This window comes from Triplophysa rosa, linkage group LG6, assembly GCF_024868665.1.
Source record: "Triplophysa rosa linkage group LG6, Trosa_1v2, whole genome shotgun sequence".
Taxonomy (NCBI): Eukaryota; Metazoa; Chordata; class Actinopteri; order Cypriniformes; family Nemacheilidae; genus Triplophysa; species Triplophysa rosa.
Genome location: NC_079895.1, coordinates 27,216,336 through 27,240,223, shown reverse-complemented (window position 1 = coordinate 27,240,223; position 23,888 = coordinate 27,216,336). Strand labels below are relative to the sequence as shown.

Below are 23,888 nucleotides of genomic sequence, written 5' to 3'. Positions count from 1 at the left end.
CGGATGAAACCTGGCTACACCTGGAGTCCATTTACCTCATGCCTAGTGTCTCATACATAACCCACTGGTTTTAAGATGAATGACATCGCTATTATATCAGGGATGGCTCTGATTATTTCTCCTCAGGATCAACATCTGCACAACTTCTTTCATCACTATCAGAGTGTGCAAGCCAGCGGCCAATCAGAAGCAGAGCTGGTGAAATACCTGAAGGTCAGTCAGAAGATGATTTCTGACATCACCCGTCACTGTGTGTCGGCAGATGTGTTTCATGTCTCTCTCTCTCTCTCTTTAGAGTCTTCATGCTATGGAGGCTCATGTGATGGTGAAGTTTCTGCCCACGCTTCTGAATCAGTTGTTTCGTGTGCTCATCATCTCCAGTCAGGATGATGTTGCTGTTAACGTCACCAGGTTAGCGTGCACCTGATGTTCATCTGCTGTTACGTGCTCATGATACTGTACGTTCTGTCTGACGTCTGGTCTCGTCTGGTCAGGGTGATGATTCACATTGTGGCTCAGTGTCATGAAGAAGGTCTGGAGCATTATTTGCGTTCTTACGTGAAGGTGAGCAGCATTGTGCTTGCTGTTGGAAATGTTTTCTCCCAGTACAGCGCAAACGGTTGTCATTGAGTGACGGGACACGCGTTGTGTGTTTGTGTGTTCAGTATGTCTTGAAGGCGGAGACGAATGTGAGCAACAGCAAAACGGTTCACGAAGAGCTGGCCAAAGCCATGACGACCATCCTGAAACCCTCCACTGACTTCCTCACCAGTAACAAACTGCTGAAGGTGTGAAGACATGGCTCACGATCATTCACTGACACGAGTCTGGCATTCAGACATGTTTATTAACAGAAATCTGCTCGTGTCCTGCAGTACTCCTGGTATTTTTGCGAGGTTTTAGTGAAGTCTATGGCTCAGTACCTGATTGAGAGCGGCAAGGTTAAGGTGAGTAACGCTGCACTTCCCACGGCATGTCTGAGGTTTGTTAATGTGACCTTTGACCCCCTGCCATGTGCTTCAGATGTCCAGGAACCAGCGTTTCTCTGCTTCGTTCTATCACTCGGTGGAGACTTTAGTGACCATGCTCGTGCCTCACATCGCTCAGAAATACAAAGACAACCTGGATGCCACGAGAAACGCCAATCACAGCCTTGCTGTTTTCATCAAGGTGAGCTGAGCCCTGCCCCCTGTGATTGACAGCTCTCATTTGATTTATAACAACTAAGGATCTTGGTGTTCATGTGGACTGTGTTTTCTCCAGCGCTGTTTTACATTCATGGACAGAGGCTTCGTCTTCAAACAAATCAACCACTACATCAACTGCTTCATGCCTGGAGACTCAAAGGTAACTCTGTCCTACACTACATCCACACGCTTTCAAGTCCCCGTGAACCGGAAGTTGCGATCATGTTTACTTCCGTGTTCTGACGCATTTCTGAGTGAAATGGAATTTTGAATAAAAACAATGTGGGCGTGGCTTATTTTTCACTGCGATTGGATGTATAAAAACATAACGCAAAAATATTAATAGAATGTAAAAGCAGATTTAAAAACATTAATGTTACGTGCGATTAATCGTGATTAATCGCAGAAAAAATGTGTGATTAATCAGATTAATGTTTTTAATCGATTGACAGCACTGCAAAAAAGCTGCAATATTTCATGAAAAATAGGAATTTTTATTTTAAATTTCACTGGGACTTTAAGTCAAGCTAAAATGCAGCTTTACATCACAAGGAAAGAAAGAAATGTTAACCGTAGTTTAAAAGCCGTTTTTGTCAAATCTATAATTGTGAATCTTTTGAGGCAGTTTGGTGAGATACTTTGTAACATTTTTCTGTGGTGTTTGTTGGTGTTTTTTTATATAAAAGGTGTTATAATAATCAAACGTTCTCTCTCTCTCTATGTCAGACTCTGTCCGAGTTTAAGTTTGAGTTTCTTAAGGTGGTGTGCAATCACGAGCACTACGTGCCGCTCAATCTGCCCATGCCTTTTGGGAAGGCTCGGATCCTGCGCTTTCAGGGTGAGAGCAGTGTTGGGTGTAACTAGTTACTAAGTAATTAGTTACTGTATTTAATTACTTCCCCTTGAAAAGGTCAAGTAAGGGATTACTCTCATTTGTTCTGTAATTTAATTACAGTTACTTTTAATGTAATTAAACTAAACACTGCGTGTAATATGTGTGTGTGCAGTAGTGGAATTGACATCAAAATTCAAAGTCTAACTTTAGAATCTGTACTTTAATCTATAATTCTCACATTTGTGATACTTTGTTCAGTTAATAATACTACTTTATGTAGTTTTATATGATTTATTTGAATGAATTAAAGAGTACATAACGTGAGATCATGAAAACGACATGTCATTCAGTGTGTAATGTTGGCGTGGTTGAAAGTAAGCAGTCTGCCAAGTTGTAAATCCGAAGGTGAATGAATATCAAAGTTATTGGCTTGGAAAAAAGGGAGTCGACTCTGAATCACGCAAACGAGTCGTCCCTAGTCTGATTCGCCAACCGCCGCGGATTTACGTCGCTACATAATACATATAGGACTGCCCGCGAAAACTTCACTCTTCCCCCCCAAACACTGTAGCTCGTGAGCCTCATTCGCGGTAGGCCAATCACAGCAGACTAAACCATCTGACCAATCACATCAGACTAGGCTGACAGAAAGGAGGGGATAGACAGATGAATCGTGCAACGAACCGTTTGAGAGTCAGTCAAGAAGTGAGGTAAAAATAATGAAATATGAAATAATAGTGTTTTTACACCTTCTACGTACATAAACCTGTTGTTGGACACTCCATAAACCAAAATAGGACCTTAAAAATCCCTAGTTATGTTCTCTTTAAAAGAGCCGTTTCATGTCTATCCTTGAACCAATCAAGGTTGATGTAGGATATAGAAAGTAATTAGTAATAAGTAATTAAATACTTTTTGGAGAGAGTCATTTGTACAGTAATCCAATTACACTATTGAATATGTAATTAGTAACTAGTAATTCATTACTTTTTCACAGTCACTTGCCCAACACTGGGTGAGACTCACTGTTATCATTCAATATGATAGAGAGTCCTGTGCTCACACTTCTCTCTCTCTCTCTCTCTCTGTCAGATCTTCAGCTGGATTACTCTCTGACGGATGATTTCTGCAAGAATCACTTTCTGGTGGGGTTGTTGTTGAGGGAAGTGGGCGGAGCTCTGCAGGAGTTCAGGGACATCCGTCACATCGCTATACAGGTGCTGAAGAACCTGATGATCAAACACGCCTTTGACGACCGCTACTCCACTAAGGTGAGATGAAGCTGGGCGGTGTGCGCTGGTACTGAGAGAAAGCAGTCCTGTTCATTTGAGCAGTAACATGAGCTCTGGTTATGAAGGAATGAAGTCATCATGTGAAGGTGTGATGTGTGTCTCTGTCAGAGTCAACAGGCTCGCTTGGTGACGCTGTATCTGCCTCTGTTCAGTCTGATGCTGGAGAACGTCCAGAGATTCAACATTACAGACGCCACTCCTGTGATCAACCACACCAGCAGTGTAAGACCGACGCCCTCTCAACATCTACAAATGAGAGCTTAACACATTACTGTAGAGAATGAACTCTATTTTAGGAACCGTGAACAGTGTCAAACTGCACCTTTATGATGGCTTGCTGTTGAGATTTGCTGTCTCCCAATATTCAGAATGGTCGTGATGATTCTGTCGTCGGCATGGTGACGCCATCCAAACACATGAGCTGCGTGATCGACGGCAGCCCTCACAAAGATCTGTTTGGAGTGATTTCTGGAGCGGGTGAGACCTCGCTGCTGTTTTCACATGGCTGGGTTGCGATCGTGTGTTTATTGATGTGTTATGTGTGTCAGTCTCTCCTCACACGGCTAATGTGAACGCCGTACGACACGCTGACTCACGGGCTTCCATCATCAGCACCGACTCTGTAAACGGCCTATCAGAACGCAGCATCGACAAGCCACACCCCCTAGACAAGGTACTGCCCAGTCACATGACCTGTCAGTGACGTCTGTGGAATCTTCGCACTTCAGTTTCTGTGCGTGCGTGTGTGTGTGAAGGGTAGAGAGTGTGTGACGTGTGTGCGTATGTTAACCTGTGTGTGTGTGTTGTGTGCTGTTTCCTGTCGTGCCGGCGTGAAGCCGTCGCTCTGCCAGCGTCCTGCGTTTCTTTAGCGACTCAGAGGAGACGCAGCTCTCCAGACCATGGACGTGCCCTCTACATCCTCTGATCAACTCACGCACCCTACACAAGTATTACATCATCAGCCCTGACCTCTGACCCCTGCAGCTCATCTCTCACCTGTCACCCCTCATTGTGCCCATGAGAGTGTGAAGCCAGCACATGAAACTCACAGATGAAGTGTAGAAACACACACGAGGAGTGTCATGTGAGGGCTGAATGTGCTGTGGTGTAGATGGGATGTGTAGCAGCGCTCATGCCCGTCTGTGACGTCCTGTAGGAAAATCCACACAATCAACATTCTGCCTTCATTTGCTCACCTGCGTGATATTCATATGACTGTCTGTCGGACTGGAAATCAGACGGAAATCCACATCGTGTTTTTCTAAAAGATATATTGATATGACAGACGTCAGACGAATTTTCACTGATGGACCGTGTCATTGTGACATCACATGAGTGATCAGTACATTATTGTGACTCGCATCATTAAATCTGTATATGAGAGCAGAATTCTCGTGTCCGTGTTCCTCTATGTGCAGTGTCTCAGTGTGTGTGTGTGTGTGTATACATGCCATCAACAGATTCGAGTTGAACTATCATTTTCAAGTGCACGTGTGTGTTAGAGAAAGTTCACACGTGTGTGTCTCATGTTGTTGTTGTGTCGTGTCTGTCAGCGTCCTGTCACTGGGGTTCTGAGCGGCTCGCTGCTCCGCTGGGATAAACTGGATCAGTCTGAGGTGAAGAACATGTTGATGTGTTTCCTGCACGTCCTCAAGAGCATGTCTGAAGGTACACACACACACACACACACACACGTCATGTTGTGTTGTAGTTCAGCTGGCATGTGTTTGTGTGCTTTCCTGTAGCTCAGTGGTTACAGCATCAGGTCATGTCAAGGTCATGGGTTCGATCCAGGGATTGCATATACTTAGAAATACAACTACATAAACAATCGTGATTCTCGCTATTAACAAACCGTTAACTTCGAGTTTTGCCCCAATAAACTCCTAATTTGGTGCTTATTAATAGCGAGTATGAGAGTTGTTAGGTTTAGGTTTTGGGTAGGATTAGGGCGGTAGAATATGTGCTTTATAAGTGCTAATAAACAGCTTATAATATGCATGCTAATAAGCAACATACGTTACTGGGCCTGCCCTTAACCTCCGCTACACATCCACAAACTATAGAGTGCCTGCAGATCATCTCTGATGACAATCAAAACAGACCGAGAAGCGTCACTTGGCTAAACTCGTCTCTCCAATATTTTGACTATAGACTGCGATACCAATCTCAACCGCTAGATGTCAGTGTGCCACACGCTTTCTTTCATGCGACCAAACTACACCAGCCGTTCAACGGATCGTTCATTTAATCAAAGCAACATACAACAAAATTCAACCAATCGTTTTCATTTAATGCAATTATTATACAATAAAAGAATGATATGAATGAATATTAAATACAAATAGTTCTATTATTAGACACTAGCCAAACACAAAGCGGAAGTTAACTGCAGTTCTAATGCGCACGTCTGATGAAACCGTCTGTACTTCAATGCAGAGCCGTTGCAACAGTTTTTCACAGCAATGGCCTCTCAATAGTTCCCGGACGTTACTAGTAACGCATGGAGCTGCGGCAAAACCGATTTAAATGCGTCTTTAAATGTGTTCAATTGCAAGTCATTTAATGAATAAAAGCTGAAAGAAAAAAGCGTTTAAAGAGAACACATAAGTTCGTGGAGCTATCTGAAGGCTCCATGAATCCCGTAACGCGCAGAAAATGTGAACTTCCGTAACTTGTGGCGACTCGCTCTCTCTCTCTCTCTCAACGGCTCTGATGCAGTGTACAAAATAAAAGCCTAACTGGAAATGTGATGTAAATGTTTGTGGTGTGTTTGTTAGACGCTCTGTTCAACTACTGGAATAAAGCTTCACCCACAGACCTGATGAACTTCTTCAGTCTCCTCCAGTAAGAACACACACACAGCTTTATGTTACATTCACATTCATAAATAAAACAAGTCATGTTTGAGGAAATGTATAGAATACATGGCAACCCATCACACTCGTGTCTTATTGACATGTACTTGTTGTGTGTTTTCAGAGTGTGTCTTCATCAGTTCAGATACGTGGGAAAGAGACACATGGGCAGGTAATGTGTGAGCTGTGTGTGTGGATCATGTTGTGTGAAGTGTTGTGCTGATTTGTGTGTGTGTGTCAGGTGTCTGGAGGGATCAGGGCCGGTGGTTCACGAGCGACGCTCTCAGACGCTCCCGGTGTCGCGCAGCAGGAACAGCGTCACGCATGTACGACTGCAACAACTCAACAGTCTGGACAACTCGTACACCTTCAACCACAGTGAGTCACACACGCACACACACTTTTACATCTTTACATAACAAATGGAGCAGGGTTTTACATCAGTACATGGCTCATGCGTGTGTGTGTGTGTGTAGCTTACAGTCATTCAGACGCTGACGTGTTGAATCAGTCTGTGTTGGAGGGAAATATTGCCACTGAAGTGTGTCTGACGGTTCTGGACACATTGAGCATCTTCATCATGGGCTTTAAGGTCAGACATCCTCATCATCATCATCAGTGTGTTTGTGTTGTTTGTGAGTGTAATGAACGTGTGTGTGTGTGTGTGTGTGTGTTTAGACACAGTTAAGTCTCGATCACGGTCACAGTCCGCTCATGAAGAAGGTCTTCCAGGTTCACCTCTGCTTCTTACAAATCAACCAATCAGAGACGGCCCTGAAACAGGTCTTCACCTCCCTGCGCACCTTCATCTATAAGGTGAGCTCAGCACGTCTGAACACTAGTTATAGTAATGTTATACAGTATATGACGTGATATAGTAAAAAGAGGTTTTTTAACTACACCTCAGCGGTTATTGAAGAATAGTTCTGTCATTATTTACTGTGTGTTCATGTAGTTCCAAGCCTTTATATTCTGTGACAGATTACAGGGGTTTATTGTGTGGCTGTGAATAAGTGCTGGAAATATTTATCACTCAATAGTGTGAAGTTATCAGATCATCGCTTTCAGTTATTAACTTGTAGTTATGTTGCAATATTTGTCTTCTGTCAGGGGCAGTTTTGCTTTAATGACGGCATATTGTTTTCAAAACAAACTTTGTCAACTTATTAATTTAGTCATTTTTGCGTCATTTAGTATTTTGTTAAATATGTACATTAAGTATATTGACTGTATAGTATATATTATATGACATATAATTTATGTATGTTTAGCCTAAAACTATTTTAGGAAATAGGAATTTGTCTTTGAAATGGGTAACGCTTTACAAGAAAGTGCTGCAAGTTAACATTAGTAAATGCATTAGCGAACATTAGCTAACAATGAACAATTGAGTTTTTCAGCATTTATTAATCCTTGTTAATGTTAGTTCATATTGCATTAACTAATGTTAGCAGTGACAACGTTTGATTTTAATAATGTATTAGTCAATGTTGAAATTAACATGAATTCATATGAATAAATGCTGTAGAAGTGTTGTTCATTGTTAGTTCATGTTAGCTAATGCGTTAATTAATTGTTAAAAAATAGCACCTTGTAAAGTGTTACCGAAAATGTATTATTTTATATGATGTTTTTATTTTTTATGTTATATTTTTTTCTGCATTTTAAATATAGGTCACATTTTGCGTTTCATTTCAAGCGTTGCATTTTAGATTGTCATTCAGTATCGGAATGAGAGCTAAACTGCAATCGGTCAGACGTGTTTCTAATCAAACACTTGTTTCCTCTGATGTTTGTGTTTAGTTTCCCTGCACGTTTTTCGAGGGTCGTGCGGATATGTGCGCGTCCTTCTGTTACGAGATCCTGAAGTGCTGTAACTCCAAACTGAGCTCCATCCGCAGCGACGCCGCTCATCTGCTTTACTTCCTCATGAAGAGCAACTTCGACTACACCGGACGCAAGTCTTTCGTCCGCACACACCTCCAGGTGAAGCATCGCCGTCACGTATCGCCCAACATAGAGCAGCATTCAGCTAGTGATGTCACGGTGTGTGTTTCCTCAGGTGGTGATAGGCGTCAGTCAGCTCATTGCCGATGTCATCGGTATAGGAGGGACGAGGTTTCAGCAGTCGCTGTCCATAATCAACAACTGCGCCAACAGCGACAGAACGATCAAAGTCAGTTTCCTGTGAAGCACTTGAGCATAGATGCTTATTTATGTACACGTGTTTATAATCAGCTTTTCCCTGCAGAGCACAGCGTTTCCGTCCGACGTGAAGGACCTGACCAAGAAGATCCGGACAGTTCTGATGGCCACGGCGCAGATGAAGGAGCACGAGCGAGACCCGGAGATGCTGGTGGACCTGCAGTACAGTCTGGCCAAATCTTACGCCAGCACGCCTGAACTCCGCAAGACGTGGCTGGACAGCATGGCCCGCATCCACGTGAAGAACGGAGACCTGTCTGAGGTACACAAACACACACACACACGTGCATCTTCTCCCTTTTGTGAAACTCATGCTCTCTGGTTTTGTTGTGTGTTTAGGCAGCCATGTGTTACGTGCATGTTGCGGCGCTGGTGGCCGAGTACCTGCGGAGGAAGGGTGAGATGACAGACATGTGTGATAATGATATGACAGTTACTGTATGTGATCATTGGTGGCCCCAACAGTGACCCCAGTGGGTCGCACAGACAGTCCTCCAGTAGTGGAGGTCTTGGCTCTGTGTCACGGGTCACATGACATTAGGTACTATATTGTCAAGGCAGGAGGAACGCTCATCTGTCAACAAACTGCGTCCAGGTGTGACGGTAGCTTTGTGTTCTTGTGTAGTGTTACCCAAACATGTGTAAATGTACGGAAGACTCGTTTATTACACTGCTTGTGAAAATAATGCAGTGCAACATGGATCAAAGCAAGCAAATCTGATATGAATCTACATTTGATACAATATTAGATTTGAAGCAAAAAAACAAAGGTAAGGACTTATGATGTAAAAGAAAACCATTGCATCACAGCATTTTTCAGCATTCATTTATTTTTGTTACTGAATGGGGAAAACCCTTTGAGTACACCACTGTTAGAATATTTTGATGCTGAAAGACATTCCGTCATTTATGTGATTGCAGAGAATGAATGTCATATCCGTCGTTTTCTCTCTCACCCTCATTCTTCATATCTTCCTCTCTCATTGATAAAGCTGCTGTTGCTACAATATCACTCACTCAGTTTCATTTGCAGGATTCACCATGACCTTTGACCTTCTCTACCACGCACCTGTTTTACGTGACGCTCATTTTGTTTTTTGTGTAGGGATGTTTAAACAGGGCTGCTCGGCATTCAGAGTGGTCACACCAAACATTGATGAAGAAGCGTCTATGATGGAGGACGTCGGCATGCAGGACGTTCACTTTAACGAGGTAAATATATCAAGAAGTGCCGTCATGTCATCCTTTCTTACCTTTCATTTAGGGGCAGTGTTATCAGAAATATAATACGAAAGCAATTGACTGAAAACCGTTGTGAATGATGAGGTGCTTGCTGTGAGTCACTGTACAGAGGATCTTCAAATGAAAAGCCTGTGGACGTGCTGTTTGAGGCTGATTTGTGTCTTTTGTCTTGATGTAGTTGGTGTAATATTAATGTGTTGTGGATTATACGTTAATCTTATCTGCTGAATGACTGACACACATGACTGCACTTTGACTGACAGATAAAACACAGAACCATCACATTTACACTGCACATTCACTAAACGTGGGGAAAGCTGCAGCGTCACTTATTTTTCCTTCCACATAATGTGTCTTTATAGTTCAAACATAGTTGGGGTCACTTTATGTGTCATATATTCATTCATGTTTATTCAGTATTGTGTAGATCTTGTTTTGAAAGTGTGTGTGTGTGTGTGTGTGACAGGATGTTCTAGTAGAGCTTCTGGAAGAATGTGCCGATGGATTGTGGAAAGCCGAGCGTTATGAGCTCATCTCTGACATCTACAAACTCATCATTCCCATTTATGAGAAACGCAGAGACTTTGAGGTACAGAACACACTTTGTTCTTGATGGGAATACCATTTCCTTTCCTTGCACAATATGCAGAGACAACAATAAAACCTGTTAAAACAATATTTTTGCTGTTCAGTTTAATTCCACACAATGACACACAGACTTGTGCTGCGTCTGAAATCGCACACTGTGACAGTACGTGCTTCATTTGATGAAGTCATTAAACCCTACGTTCTGTGTAGTACTGCGTCCGCTTTGTTTTATGGTCATGTGACCCGTATGCTCTTTGACATATGACCTATTAACAACAACCTACACATGAGCGCTGATAAAAACACAATTTAGTCATGGGAAATTCATTTATTGGCACTTACGTTAAAAACAGACGTCCGCCTTAAAGTTTTCCACTATATTTATTTGATTTACTTTTGAAATGTGACCGTTGCTCAGTTCCCGTGGCATCATGGGATAGATATGTGTCCATCCGATCCACACTCACCAATCTCAGCCTAAGTAGTAGACCAACCGGGATTTTCACGCCTACTGTTTTTTTGCATACTGAGGTTTTGGACATACTGTACTATTCATGCTCATGTTTGCCTACTATATAGTGTGGAAGACTTGGTTGATGTTTATGAAAGAGTGATGTTGGGTGTTGTGATGTTTGTGACAGAAACTGTCTCACCTGTATGACACGCTTCACCGAGCCTACAGTAAAGTGACAGAGGTGATGCACACCGGCAAGCGGCTGCTGGGAACATACTTCAGAGTGGCGTTCTTCGGTCAGGTGAGACTTCTTTGAAGCTTGTTTTATAGAAAAGTATGAAGTAGACAGGAGTATAGAGGGCCGAGAGAGCGTGCATGAGATTAAAACATACAAACTCACCTCTGTTCTGACGGATTGATGTCAGTTTGTTTTGATTGAATGTCTTTTGGATGGTGTGTCGTCCTTTTCATGAGAAATTGATGTTTTTACGGAGTAAGACTTCCATCACAATATTCCTGTTAGATTTTGCCTGATGTAATGACTGAACCTCTGAAATGAAACATGTGATGTGTGTCTGACTGTGTTTCTGTTGTTGTCCTGTTCTTGGTTTTAGCACTTCCAGTGCAGTGACATGAATGAGGGAAAATAGACCGAGATTAGATCAGTCTCAGTGCCCATAATCCTCATGTGACCTTTAGAGTCATCACAGTGTACTTGATGTATCCCAATATTTCCAGAGCACCATTCAGAACTAGCTGTGTCCTGTGATTAGCTCTCTATTAAACCGTTCTGAACCCAAAATATTGATTTGTCACCTTACTGCAGATTGATCATATCAATCCAGGGGTCATATGACACGGCTAAAACGAATATTATGGTTTGTTTTAGATGTAATGCAATGTGTATACACGATTTAGAGTTCAAAAACGCTGTATTTTCCACATACCGTGCATGTTTGTATCTCCTCTTTGCTCCGCCTCTCTGAAACGCGCAGATTTTTAACAAAGCTCATGGCTCTGAAAAGCGAGGTGTGCTGTGATTGGCCAGTTAACCAGTGCGTAGTGATTGGTGGAATACTGCAAGCGTGTGAGGGAAATGTAACGCCTCTTACCATATTTGGAACATCAGGTTCCTCTTCAGTTGTACTGACAGGTACGCCCACCTTACTTGAGTATACATTTGGGCGGTCTTAGTCAAATCATACCACCAACTGATGTAGATTTGTGGGGGTGTGGTTACACGAGGTGTTTCAGGCAGGTCTTTTACATAGAACGCATCTTTTGTTCCCACACTTTCATTTGTGCAATTATGCGTGTCTAATACATGCATGAGCAACTTATAACACACCAAAGACACAGAAAACACGTGTTCACGCCATATGACCCCTTTAAAAGAAAAACATAAATCATCAGGCGTGACATTGACATGTCAGATCTTAGTTAGTCTGTCAGTAGTTGGTCAGTTGACTGTCAGTTCACTGAAGTGTTTGGCAAGTTACACTGGAAATGAAATGAAATTACTAATTACTCCTTTTAAAAGTAATCAAGTTATTGCTCCGATTACTTTATTTCAAAAGTAATGAGTTACACTACTAGTTACATTACATTACACCCCCTCAAACAACAAAATAACCTCTTTAGGCTTTTGGTCTTTTAACTAGTGCTTCTGCATATTTCTATGATGATTTCTTCGTCATATAAATAAATGTAACGGCGTTCGAGCAGCAAAAACTAGTTTGATAAAACATAACATGTTGCTAATAGCAGCCCGCCACTCGACAGTAGAAGTTGATTCATTGCTCTGCGTGACCGGTAGCGTTACTTTCTGGAGAAGTTTAGCTGTGCTGTACTGCCCTTTCAGGCTGTTTTTCGAATGAGAGAGGGTTTTGCTTACCTGCACATGACCGACAACACTCAATGTTCTTACCTTTGACAGAAATAAACTCAAAATAATGATTGTATTTCCAGCTACAGAATGCATACTTTTTGTTGGTAGTACCAAAGCTTGTCTTGTGATAGGGAGATGTATGGGTGTGTAATACTTGGAGCATAAAGGCTAACATGGATCACCTCAGCCAATCATATAACAGCGTCTAGTCTACTTGCCTGCGTTCTGCCCAATCCCCTGAAGCCGCGGCGATAGCATTGGCTTTCCCTCGAGTGGCGTTGGTAGTACTTTCCGTGCATGCACTTACAGGTTTCAGTTCGATGACGTCGCAGGTGCGACAGGCAGGCATCCAGACTTTGAAAAAGCTATTCCTCTTTTTACAATATAGATGATAAAAGCAGCATTCTGTCAGCAAAGATGTACCGCAGCTGTAACGTGTAGTCACCTGGGCTTGGAACTATAATCGAATGACTATTTTGGAAATTATAACGCGGTAAATTTCTCTGTTACCAAAACATGAATGAAACTACAGTGATGCGTTACTGCCCAACACTGGTTCACTGTCAGTAGTTTTTTAGTCGTCTGTCAGTGGTTCCATGGCTCTGATTCAGTTGTGCTGGTTGTTTCAGGGCTTCTTTGAGGATGAAGATGGTAAAGAATACATCTACAAGGAGCCTAAATTTACCCCACTGTCAGAAATCTCACAAAGACTCCTGAAACTGTATTCAGACAAATTTGGAGCTGAGAATGTGAAAATGATTCAGGATTCTGGCAAGGTGAGACATTACCAATTACAGAATGAACAGTTTGTAATGATCAGTCGTGCGTTACCTGATAATAAAGAATGATTATAGCTGCTCAATAAACCCCTAACCTGCACATGATATAGTGTAGTAGCTCATATTATGACGAGGTTCTCTTCTAACGGTTCAGTCACAACCACAAGATCATATATACTGTATATATATATATATATCACACACACAGTCACACCCTCATGAACGTCACTCATGTTTTCTATAGACAATATAATCATGCACACTATGTATGTCAGTAGTTAGTGTTTATGTAAGGTGTCAAATAAATACACGTGTCATTACCATGATCATACAAATGTCCTCCACACTATGTGTTTGTGTTTGGTGCAGATTAATCCAAAGGATTTAGACTCGAAATACGCCTACATCCAAGTGACCCACGTGAGTCCGTTCCTGGAGGAGAAGGAGCTGCTGGAGAGAAAAACACACTTTGAGAGGAGTCACAATATTTGCCGGTTTGTCTTTGAGATGCCGTTCACAGTATCGGGCAGAAAACAGGGCGGTGTGGAGGAGCAGTGCAAGCGCAGGACTATCCTCACTAGTGAGTGTGCACACTACACACTACACACGTCAGCTCTGATCCTCCCATTGACCTCGTACATCAACAGATCTCTTCTGTGATCCTTTCTGCACGTGTTGTGCAGCGTCGACCTCAGACACACAGATGTCCCATCAGGGTTATTAAAGATTAGTTATAGCTTCTAATAAAGTATATTTAGTTTTAGTTTGGAGTAAATGATACTACTTTTTAATATATATTTCATCGGTTGTTGAGTCTGAAGTGTTCAGTAAAGCAGTGTAGAGAACCAATTGCATTCATCTTATCTTATACAGTAATGACAGATGATAATTCAATACAAACACTGCAGAAGACTTTGATCAAAGAGCTACCTGAACTTTCAAATGAAGGAATTAACTGGATTAATAAATGCATTCCATGAACGACACAGACCAAATGAAACTGCCGCCTTTTACCGTTCTGTATTGTTGGGAAGCATCGATACAGAAAACACATTTGTGACACAAACAGACAATAAATATAGATATAGCAGGAGTAATATGGGAATATATACAGTGATAAACACATGAAAAGTATAAAACATTGCATTACAGAATACATGGAAACTTTGTTCAATCTAACAAATTGAAGTTAATGAATAAAATCTCTCTCTCAGCCACACACTGTTTCCCGTATGTAAAGAAGCGGATCTCAGTGATGTATCAGCATCATGTGGATCTGAATCCCATCGAGGTGGCCATTGATGAGATGAGTAAGAAAGTGCTGGAGATCAGACAGTTGTGTTCCTGTAGTGATGTGGATATGATTCAACTACAGCTCAAACTACAGGGCAGCATCAGTGTCCAGGTACACAAACACTGATGTCATCACACCTGAAAAAGATGACTGAGGACTTTCATATGATCCATACAAATGAAGAGTTTATTTAAAGGGGTCATATGGCGTGAACACGTGTTTTCTGTGTCTTTGGGGTGTTATAAGTTGCTCATGCATGTATTAGACACGCATAATTGCACAAATGAAAGTGTGGGAACAAAAGATGCGTTCTATGTAAAAGACCTGCCTGAAACGCCTCGTGTAGCCACACCCCCACAAATCTACATCAGTCCGTGGTATGATTTGACTAAGACCACCAAAAAATACAGCTACTAACACAATAAAAGCATGTAAGGCTCCAGACCCACGAGGCGCTTTTACGCGGCTGAAAACACCGGTTGTGGGCACTTGAACGGCACTTTTTTTTTCACACGGAGGCGCGTTGGTTACTATGACACGATGAGCGTGGAAAAAAACCCACTGAGCTCCGACGCTGAGCCTGCGGAAAAGAACGCCAGCTGCTGCCGTTTTCGTTGGAATGAATTGAAAAAACACACGGTACGCCGGCGGAAACGCCTCGGTGGACACAGCCCTTTAGACTTATCTGTTTTTGCAATTAAACATTTCAAATGTTTCTAGTTTTGCAGTATTAGATATGTTCATTTATTCAATTGACGAATCATCTGCTAATAATGAAGGTCATGAAAGGCCCGTGTAATGTTTTTATCATACGTGTAAACCAGGTGAACGCTGGTCCTCTCGCGTACGCCAGAGCGTTTCTGGATGATTCCAGCACAAAGAAATACCCCGACAACAAAGTCAAACAGCTGAAAGAAGTTTTCCGGTAACTGATCCACGCACACACATCGGAGCAGATGAGATGATACAGACTTGTGAGAGTTTCTGCGTGTTCTTGTGTTCTGCAGTCAGTTTGTGGAGGTGTGTGGTTTGGGGTTAAGTGTTAATGAACGACTGATCAAAGAAGACCAGCAGGAATATCACGAAGAGATGAAGACAAACTACAGAGATCTCACCAAAGAGCTCAGCGCTATCATGCACGAGACGGTACCACACACACACACCACAGAAATGATCTCATCTGTGATTCTTCCTTTTCTTCAACCTGTTTCCATTTTCTTTCTCCGTGTAGATCAGTCCGTCTGATGACGGGATGAGGAGCCCCATCCCAGATTCTCTTCACATCTTTAATGCCATCAGCGGAACGCCGACCTCAGCAACCATCCAGGGTCTGCCCAACACCTCCTCTGTGGTCTGACCCCTGCGCTGACCTCATGACCTTTCACCCGTCCACACGCATCTGCTGGACTCCTCCTTCAGAAGAGCATCACGTGAGGAAGAGGAGGAGAGTGATGAGACGGTTCTCTGACCTTCTGTTTCCTGTGGAGACATTATCAAGACACATCACACGTGGTTTTCTGGCGACATTTTTACTACTAGCCGCAGGAGTGACCGCAAGCAGCAGAAACGGCTGGACTCAAACTCCAAGCCCTGCGTGAGCATCACAGCTACAGGCCTCACTACTTATGTGCTAATCCATACGCTACGGCTCCAAAGCTTTTATCTGCTTGTATGTTTTTATTGTTTCTTTATTCTCAGACGGTCCCGTTTTTAATCTTTTTTTAAGTGACGGACTGAACTGTACTCTGACCTCTGATATCTGAGAGATATGAAATCTTGGCATTGGTTTGAACCACCGAGGCCGAGTCTAAAGCCATTACATACGAGCCGTTTATCTACATGTAATAAACTGCCAACAGTGGCACATTGAGGGGGCGTGACACACTGGAGAAGGGGCGGGGCTTATGTGTGTCTGGGACACAGTTGAATGTGTTGATGTTTTTTATCTGTATTTAACATTTCTCTAATGCTTATTTTTTGGAATAAATCTCACACAACCTGTGTGTTTCAGGATTTTCTCATTCAGATGTTCCTTTATCTCGTCATCTCATCATGTTTGTGTTGGACTAACTCTATAACTGAGTCTATAAATATTTGATGATCTTTACTGTGGTTTACAGCTGTCAGTGTTTGGAGGTCTCAGTGTAAACCTGTTGGTGAAGTGAGGACTTCATAGACGACCCGTCTGATCAGAGTCCTCATGCAAACCGTCACATTGCTCACATCCTACTTACAGCCTCATACTGTCTTTTAGGACTATTTTGTTTGTAATACATTTCTAATCTTTATTTTTGTTACAGAACATTTTTAATAATCCACAAGTGTTGTTTGAGTCTGAGGAACTATTATTTACTACTGCAATTGAAGAGTTTGGTTCCAAAATGAGAGAGCTCCGTTTATTATTTTTAATCAAAGATCATGTTTTTCATTGTTATCATGTTTTTTGCGTGTTTTATTGTGTTAGTTAGCTGTGTTTTTTTAGTTATTATGGCTTAAATGAAAACAAACCAACTGCAGTTTGATTGATATTAATTGGAATTGTACAATTTTATTGATTTTATTTATTAAGGATGGTTTTTTGAAAAATGTTAAAAACGGAGTTCTCATTTTGGAACCAAACTTTTCAATTGTTTTATCAACCGCATACTTGATATAAATCCAAGATAAATATGCTTTTTTCACATACATCGTACAGTCATTTTTTCTTTTTGTGGATATTTATTTTTGCATCACCTTTTTTCGTAATTGTCTTTTAGCAGAAGTAAATTTCAAATATTACCCAGACACGTTGTCTATGTTGCGTGTAAACATCTGTAAAATATTTTTTCACATTTTTATGGCAGTACTGATTTAAAAGCTGAATATTGCTGTGGGTCCACTAGACCCGTGAACCAAATCAAGAACACCAGATACATTACTAGCTTATTTATTAGCTGTTATTTGTTATATTAACAGTTGTACAATATTTAACAGAAGTACATCTGGACTGTAATTGAAGCACTTTAAGTGACCTTGTGTTTTGTCAGACTACACTTCAGTGATTGAGACGAGATCAAAGAGAGAAATCATTCATGTGATGTGAATGAGCATTATCGTGTTAGTGGATTTTATTATGTAAATGGAAGAACACACAACAGTGTGGACCCCTCGACTTGACTTTTATCTGCTGTGTGTGAGTGTCTTTCTACCTGGGTGTCATAAAACGGTACACAGTCCAGCTAATAACACGTCACACACACACACACACTTGCTTTAACACTGATGTTCTCATCTGGACGAGATCTTTTCACTCACACGTCCAGTGCAGTATGACCGGTGAGAACCTCGTGTGTTACACTGTACAATCACAAAAATACACTCGTGTTGCATTCACATTCAATCATATTTTCCTCTGACAGACGAAAGGATGGATGTGAAGAGGACAAATAAGAAGAAGGTAAGCGCCGTTTTATCCTTTCGCAATCAAATTATAAAATTGTTTCAGAAATAAAGTAAAGTATCTTTANATATATATATATATACAGTATATATGATCTTGTGGTTGTGACTGACCCGTTAGAAGAGAACCTCGTCATAATATGAGCTACTACACTATATCATGTGCAGGTTAGGGGTTTATTGAGCAGCTATAATCATTCTTTATTATCAGGTAACGCACGACTGATCATTACAAACTGTTCATTCTGTAATTGGTAATGTCTCACCTTGCCAGAATCCTGAATCATTTTCACATTCTCAGCTCCAAATTTGTCTGAATACAGTTTCAGGAGTCTTTGTGAGATTTCTGACAGTGGGGTAAATTTAGGCTCCTTGTAGATGTATTCTTTACCATCTTCATCCTCAAAGAAGCCCTGAAACAACCAGCACAACTGAATCAGAGCCATGGAACCACTGACAGACGACTAAAAAACTACTGACAGTGAACCAGTGTTGGGCAGTAACGCGTCACTGTAGTTTCATTCATGTTTTGGTAACAGAGAAATTTACCGCGTTATAATTTCCAAAATAGTCATTCGATTATAGTTCCAAGCCCAGGTGACTACACGTTACAGCTGCGGTACATCTTTGCTGACAGAATGCTGCTTTTATCATCTATATTGTAAAAAGAGGAATAGCTTTTTCAAAGTCTGGATGCCTGCCTGTCGCACCTGCGACGTCATCGAACTGAAACCTGTAAGTGCATGCACGGAAAGTACTACCAACGCCACTCGAGGGAAAGCCAATGCTATCGCCGCGGCTTCAGGGGATTGGGCAGAACGCAGGCAAGTAGACTAGACGCTGTTATATGATTGGCTGAGGTGATCCATGTTAGCCTTTATGCTCCAAGTATTACACACCCATACATCTCCCTATCACAAGACAAGCTTTGGTACTACCAACAAAAAGTATGCATTCTGTAGCTGGAAATACAATCATTATTTTGAGTTTATTTCTGTCAAAGGTAAGAACATTGAGTGTTGTCGGTCATGTGCAGGTAAGCAAAACCCTCTCTCATTCGAAAAACAGCCTGAAAGGGCAGTACAGCACAGCTAAACTTCTCCAGAAAGTAACGCTACCGGTCACGCAGAGCAATGAATCAACTTCTACTGTCGAGTGGCGGGCTGCTATTAGCAACATGTTATGTTTTATCAAACTAGTTTTTGCTGCTCGAACGCCGTTACATTTATTTATATGACGAAGAAATCATCATAGAAATATGCAGAAGCACTAGTTAAAAGACCAAAAGCCTAAAGAGGTTATTTTGTTGTTTGAGGGGGTGTAATGTAATGTAACTAGTAGTGTAACTCATTACTTTTGAAATAAAGTAATCGGAGCAATAACTTGATTACTTTTAAAAGGAGTAATTAGTAATTTCATTTCATTTCCAGTGTAACTTGCCAAACACTTCAGTGAACTGACAGTCAACTGACCAACTACTGACAGACTAACTAAGATCTGACATGTCAATGTCACGCCTGATGATTTATGTTTTTCTTTTAAAGGGGTCATATGGCGTGAACACGTGTTTTCTGTGTCTTTGGGGTGTTATAAGTTGCTCATGCATGTATTAGACACGCATAATTGCACAAATGAAAGTGTGGGAACAAAAGATGCGTTCTATGTAAAAGACCTGCCTGAAACGCCTCGTGTAGCCACACCCCCACAAATCTACATCAGTCCGTGGTATGATTTGACTAAGACCACCAAAAAATACAGCTACTAACACAATAAAAGCATGTAAGGCTCCAGACCCACGAGGCGCTTTTACGCGGCTGAAAACACCGGTTGTGGGCACTTGAACGGCACTTTTTTTTTCACACGGAGGCGCGTTGGTTACTATGACACGATGAGCGTGGAAAAAAACCCACTGAGCTCCGACGCTGAGCCTGCGGAAAAGAACGCCAGCTGCTGCCGTTTTCGTTGGAATGAATTGAAAAAACACACGGTACGCCGGCGGAAACGCCTCGGTGGACACAGCCCTTTAGACTTATCTGTTTTTGCAATTAAACATTTCAAATGTTTCTAGTTTTGCAGTATTAGATATGTTCATTTATTCAATTGACGAATCATCTGCTAATAATGAAGGTCATGAAAGGCCCGTGTAATGTTTTTATCATACGTGTAAACCAGGTGAACGCTGGTCCTCTCGCGTACGCCAGAGCGTTTCTGGATGATTCCAGCACAAAGAAATACCCCGACAACAAAGTCAAACAGCTGAAAGAAGTTTTCCGGTAACTGATCCACGCACACACATCGGAGCAGATGAGATGATACAGACTTGTGAGAGTTTCTGCGTGTTCTTGTGTTCTGCAGTCAGTTTGTGGAGGTGTGTGGTTTGGGGTTAAGTGTTAATGAACGACTGATCAAAGAAGACCAGCAGGAATATCACGAAGAGATGAAGACAAACTACAGAGATCTCACCAAAGAGCTCAGCGCTATCATGCACGAGACGGTACCACACACACACACCACAGAAATGATCTCATCTGTGATTCTTCCTTTTCTTCAACCTGTTTCCATTTTCTTTCTCCGTGTAGATCAGTCCGTCTGATGACGGGATGAGGAGCCCCATCCCAGATTCTCTTCACATCTTTAATGCCATCAGCGGAACGCCGACCTCAGCAACCATCCAGGGTCTGCCCAACACCTCCTCTGTGGTCTGACCCCTGCGCTGACCTCATGACCTTTCACCCGTCCACACGCATCTGCTGGACTCCTCCTTCAGAAGAGCATCACGTGAGGAAGAGGAGGAGAGTGATGAGACGGTTCTCTGACCTTCTGTTTCCTGTGGAGACATTATCAAGACACATCACACGTGGTTTTCTGGCGACATTTTTACTACTAGCCGCAGGAGTGACCGCAAGCAGCAGAAACGGCTGGACTCAAACTCCAAGCCCTGCGTGAGCATCACAGCTACAGGCCTCACTACTTATGTGCTAATCCATACGCTACGGCTCCAAAGCTTTTATCTGCTTGTATGTTTTTATTGTTTCTTTATTCTCAGACGGTCCCGTTTTTAATCTTTTTTTAAGTGACGGACTGAACTGTACTCTGACCTCTGATATCTGAGAGATATGAAATCTTGGCATTGGTTTGAACCACCGAGGCCGAGTCTAAAGCCATTACATACGAGCCGTTTATCTACATGTAATAAACTGCCAACAGTGGCACATTGAGGGGGCGTGACACACTGGAGAAGGGGCGGGGCTTATGTGTGTCTGGGACACAGTTGAATGTGTTGATGTTTTTTATCTGTATTTAACATTTCTCTAATGCTTATTTTTTGGAATAAATCTCACACAACCTGTGTGTTTCAGGATTTTCTCATTCAGATGTTCCTTTATCTCGTCATCTCATCATGTTTGTGTTGGACTAACTCTATAACTGAGTCTATAAATATTTGATGATCTTTACTGTGGTTTACAGCTGTCAGTGTTTGGAGGTCTCAGTGTAAACCTGTTGGTGAAGTGAGGACTTCATAGACGACCCGTCTGATCAGAGTCCTCATGCAAACCGTCACATTGCTCACATCCTACTTACAGCCTCATACTGTCTTTTAGGACTATTTTGTTTGTAATACATTTCTAATCTTTATTTTTGTTACAGAACATTTTTAATAATCCACAAGTGTTGTTTGAGTCTGAGGAACTATTATTTACTACTGCAATTGAAGAGTTTGGTTCCAAAATGAGAGAGCTCCGTTTATTATTTTTAATCAAAGATCATGTTTTTCATTGTTATCATGTTTTTTGCGTGTTTTATTGTGTTAGTTAGCTGTGTTTTTTTAGTTATTATGGCTTAAATGAAAACAAACCAACTGCAGTTTGATTGATATTAATTGGAATTGTACAATTTTATTGATTTTATTTATTAAGGATGGTTTTTTGAAAAATGTTAAAAACGGAGTTCTCATTTTGGAACCAAACTTTTCAATTGTTTTATCAACCGCATACTTGATATAAATCCAAGATAAATATGCTTTTTTCACATACATCGTACAGTCATTTTTTCTTTTTGTGGATATTTATTTTTGCATCACCTTTTTTCGTAATTGTCTTTTAGCAGAAGTAAATTTCAAATATTACCCAGACACGTTGTCTATGTTGCGTGTAAACATCTGTAAAATATTTTTTCACATTTTTATGGCAGTACTGATTTAAAAGCTGAATATTGCTGTGGGTCCACTAGACCCGTGAACCAAATCAAGAACACCAGATACATTACTATCTTATTTATTAGCTGTTATTTGTTATATTAACAGTTGTACAATATTTAACAGAAGTACATCTGGACTGTAATTGAAGCACTTTAAGTGATCTTGTGTTTTGTCAGACTACACTTCAGTGATTGAGACGAGATCAAAGAGAGAAATCATTCATGTGATGTGAATGAGCATTATCGTGTTAGTGGATTTTATTATGTAAATGGAAGAACACACAACAGTGTGGACCCCTCGACTTGACTTTTATCTGCTGTGTGTGAGTGTCTTTCTACCTGGGTGTCATAAAACGGTACACAGTCCAGCTAATAACACGTCACACACACACACACACACTTGCTTTAACACTGATGTTCTCATCTGGACGAGATCTTTTCACTCACACGTCCAGTGCAGTATGACCGGTGAGAACCTCGTGTGTTACACTGTACAATCACAAAAATACACTCGTGTTGCATTCACATTCAATCATATTTTCCTCTGACAGACGAAAGGATGGATGTGAAGAGGACAAATAAGAAGAAGGTAAGCGCCGTTTTATCCTTTCGCAATCAAATTATAAAATTGTTTCAGAAATAAAGTAAAGTATCTTTAATATTTTAAACATGCAAAACATTTCTATCGTGAGAAGATGTTTGTGTTGGTCTGTATTCATTAAATCATCTAATGTAAAAATGCAAAAGACGTGCATTTGACTTCATATGAGATACAACAGTTATGATGTTAAACATTCTGTTAATATTAATAAGCACTGAATTACTCCATCGCAGTGTCTTTAAGTTGATATCTTTCTAAATCTTTCTTGTTCCTCTCAAATGTTTTATGATGTAATAAAGGCTCATGTACTGTATGTGTGTTGTGTGAATACAGAAGGCTGAGTGCTGTGGATATCCAATCAGCATTTTCTTCATTGTAGTCAATGAGTTCTGTGAAAGATTTTCCTACTATGGCATGCGAGGTAAGTGTCTCTGAAAGAATACAACATAAAGCCAATAGATTCCATCACCGAAATTCTAATGGTTTCCATTAAATACCGTTATGGACCAATAGGTTTTTCTCTTAAACCCATTACAAATGTCTTGTTTTGGGCATTATTCCTATGTGCCAGATAACACCCCACCAACAGAACCCATCACATACCAGTAGACACCATTATAATTTCTATTAAACCAGTCCAAGTCTCATAATATAACCATTAAATCCATTGAATTTTCTATTGTTTTTTTCAGCTGGGGTATGTGTACATGCAATAAATCAATCAATACATGTGTGATGATCGGCATCAAGCTACAACATTTATATTTGATACACGAAAGCAAATTAGACAAACATTTTTCTTTCTGCATCTTCTTCAGCCATGCTAGTATGGAGGACTAAACCTGCAAAAATTATAAATAAATGAATGTATAAATAAATAAATATATAAACGAATAAATGTAATAATATGAAAATAAATACAGGAATGAATGGTTTGATAAAACAAAATAATTCGTTTTAGCTATTATTGATCTTAGCTTTAACTTTTCTTTTCATTTTTTAAATTGATTTATTATTTTTTGTGTCCATT

General features: G+C 41.0%; 3 protein-coding genes across 3 annotated transcripts in view; all 3 read left to right on the top strand.

The window, feature by feature from the left end:
- Positions 1-17,256, top strand: part of LOC130555354 (dedicator of cytokinesis protein 9-like) — a 50,679-nt gene extending 33,423 nt beyond the window's left edge. The window contains 31 exon segments of the mRNA XM_057335482.1: positions 127-213; positions 296-411; positions 495-564; positions 666-788; positions 876-947; positions 1,024-1,170; positions 1,264-1,347; positions 1,914-2,025; positions 3,115-3,293; positions 3,423-3,536; positions 3,683-3,791; positions 3,863-3,987; positions 4,868-4,982; positions 6,095-6,161; positions 6,297-6,344; positions 6,414-6,550; positions 6,649-6,764; positions 6,851-6,988; positions 7,976-8,158; positions 8,235-8,348; positions 8,424-8,639; positions 8,717-8,774; positions 9,483-9,589; positions 10,086-10,208; positions 10,849-10,962; positions 13,179-13,325; positions 13,698-13,908; positions 14,543-14,733; positions 15,447-15,547; positions 15,630-15,768; positions 15,854-17,256. Coding sequence (XP_057191465.1) covers positions 127-213; positions 296-411; positions 495-564; positions 666-788; positions 876-947; positions 1,024-1,170; positions 1,264-1,347; positions 1,914-2,025; positions 3,115-3,293; positions 3,423-3,536; positions 3,683-3,791; positions 3,863-3,987; positions 4,868-4,982; positions 6,095-6,161; positions 6,297-6,344; positions 6,414-6,550; positions 6,649-6,764; positions 6,851-6,988; positions 7,976-8,158; positions 8,235-8,348; positions 8,424-8,639; positions 8,717-8,774; positions 9,483-9,589; positions 10,086-10,208; positions 10,849-10,962; positions 13,179-13,325; positions 13,698-13,908; positions 14,543-14,733; positions 15,447-15,547; positions 15,630-15,768; positions 15,854-15,979 — 3,789 coding nt within the window. The 3' untranslated portion in view covers positions 15,980-17,256.
- A 2,347-nt stretch (positions 17,257-19,603) lies between these two features.
- LOC130555686 (dedicator of cytokinesis protein 9-like) lies at positions 19,604-22,046 on the top strand. Its single transcript, XM_057336097.1, has 3 exons — positions 19,604-20,333; positions 20,416-20,554; positions 20,640-22,046. The coding sequence occupies exons 1-3, from the start codon at positions 20,182-20,184 to the stop codon at positions 20,763-20,765; spliced, it is 417 nt and encodes a 138-aa protein (XP_057192080.1). The 5' UTR covers positions 19,604-20,181; the 3' UTR covers positions 20,766-22,046.
- A 520-nt stretch (positions 22,047-22,566) lies between these two features.
- slc15a1a (solute carrier family 15 member 1a) overlaps positions 22,567-23,888 on the top strand; it is a 13,036-nt gene continuing 11,714 nt past the window's right edge. The window contains exons 1-3 of the mRNA XM_057335620.1: positions 22,567-22,725; positions 22,809-22,846; positions 23,192-23,279. Of these exons, the coding sequence (XP_057191603.1) occupies positions 22,719-22,725; positions 22,809-22,846; positions 23,192-23,279 (133 nt within the window). The 5' untranslated portion in view covers positions 22,567-22,718. The remainder of the gene's footprint in view (positions 22,726-22,808; positions 22,847-23,191; positions 23,280-23,888) is intronic.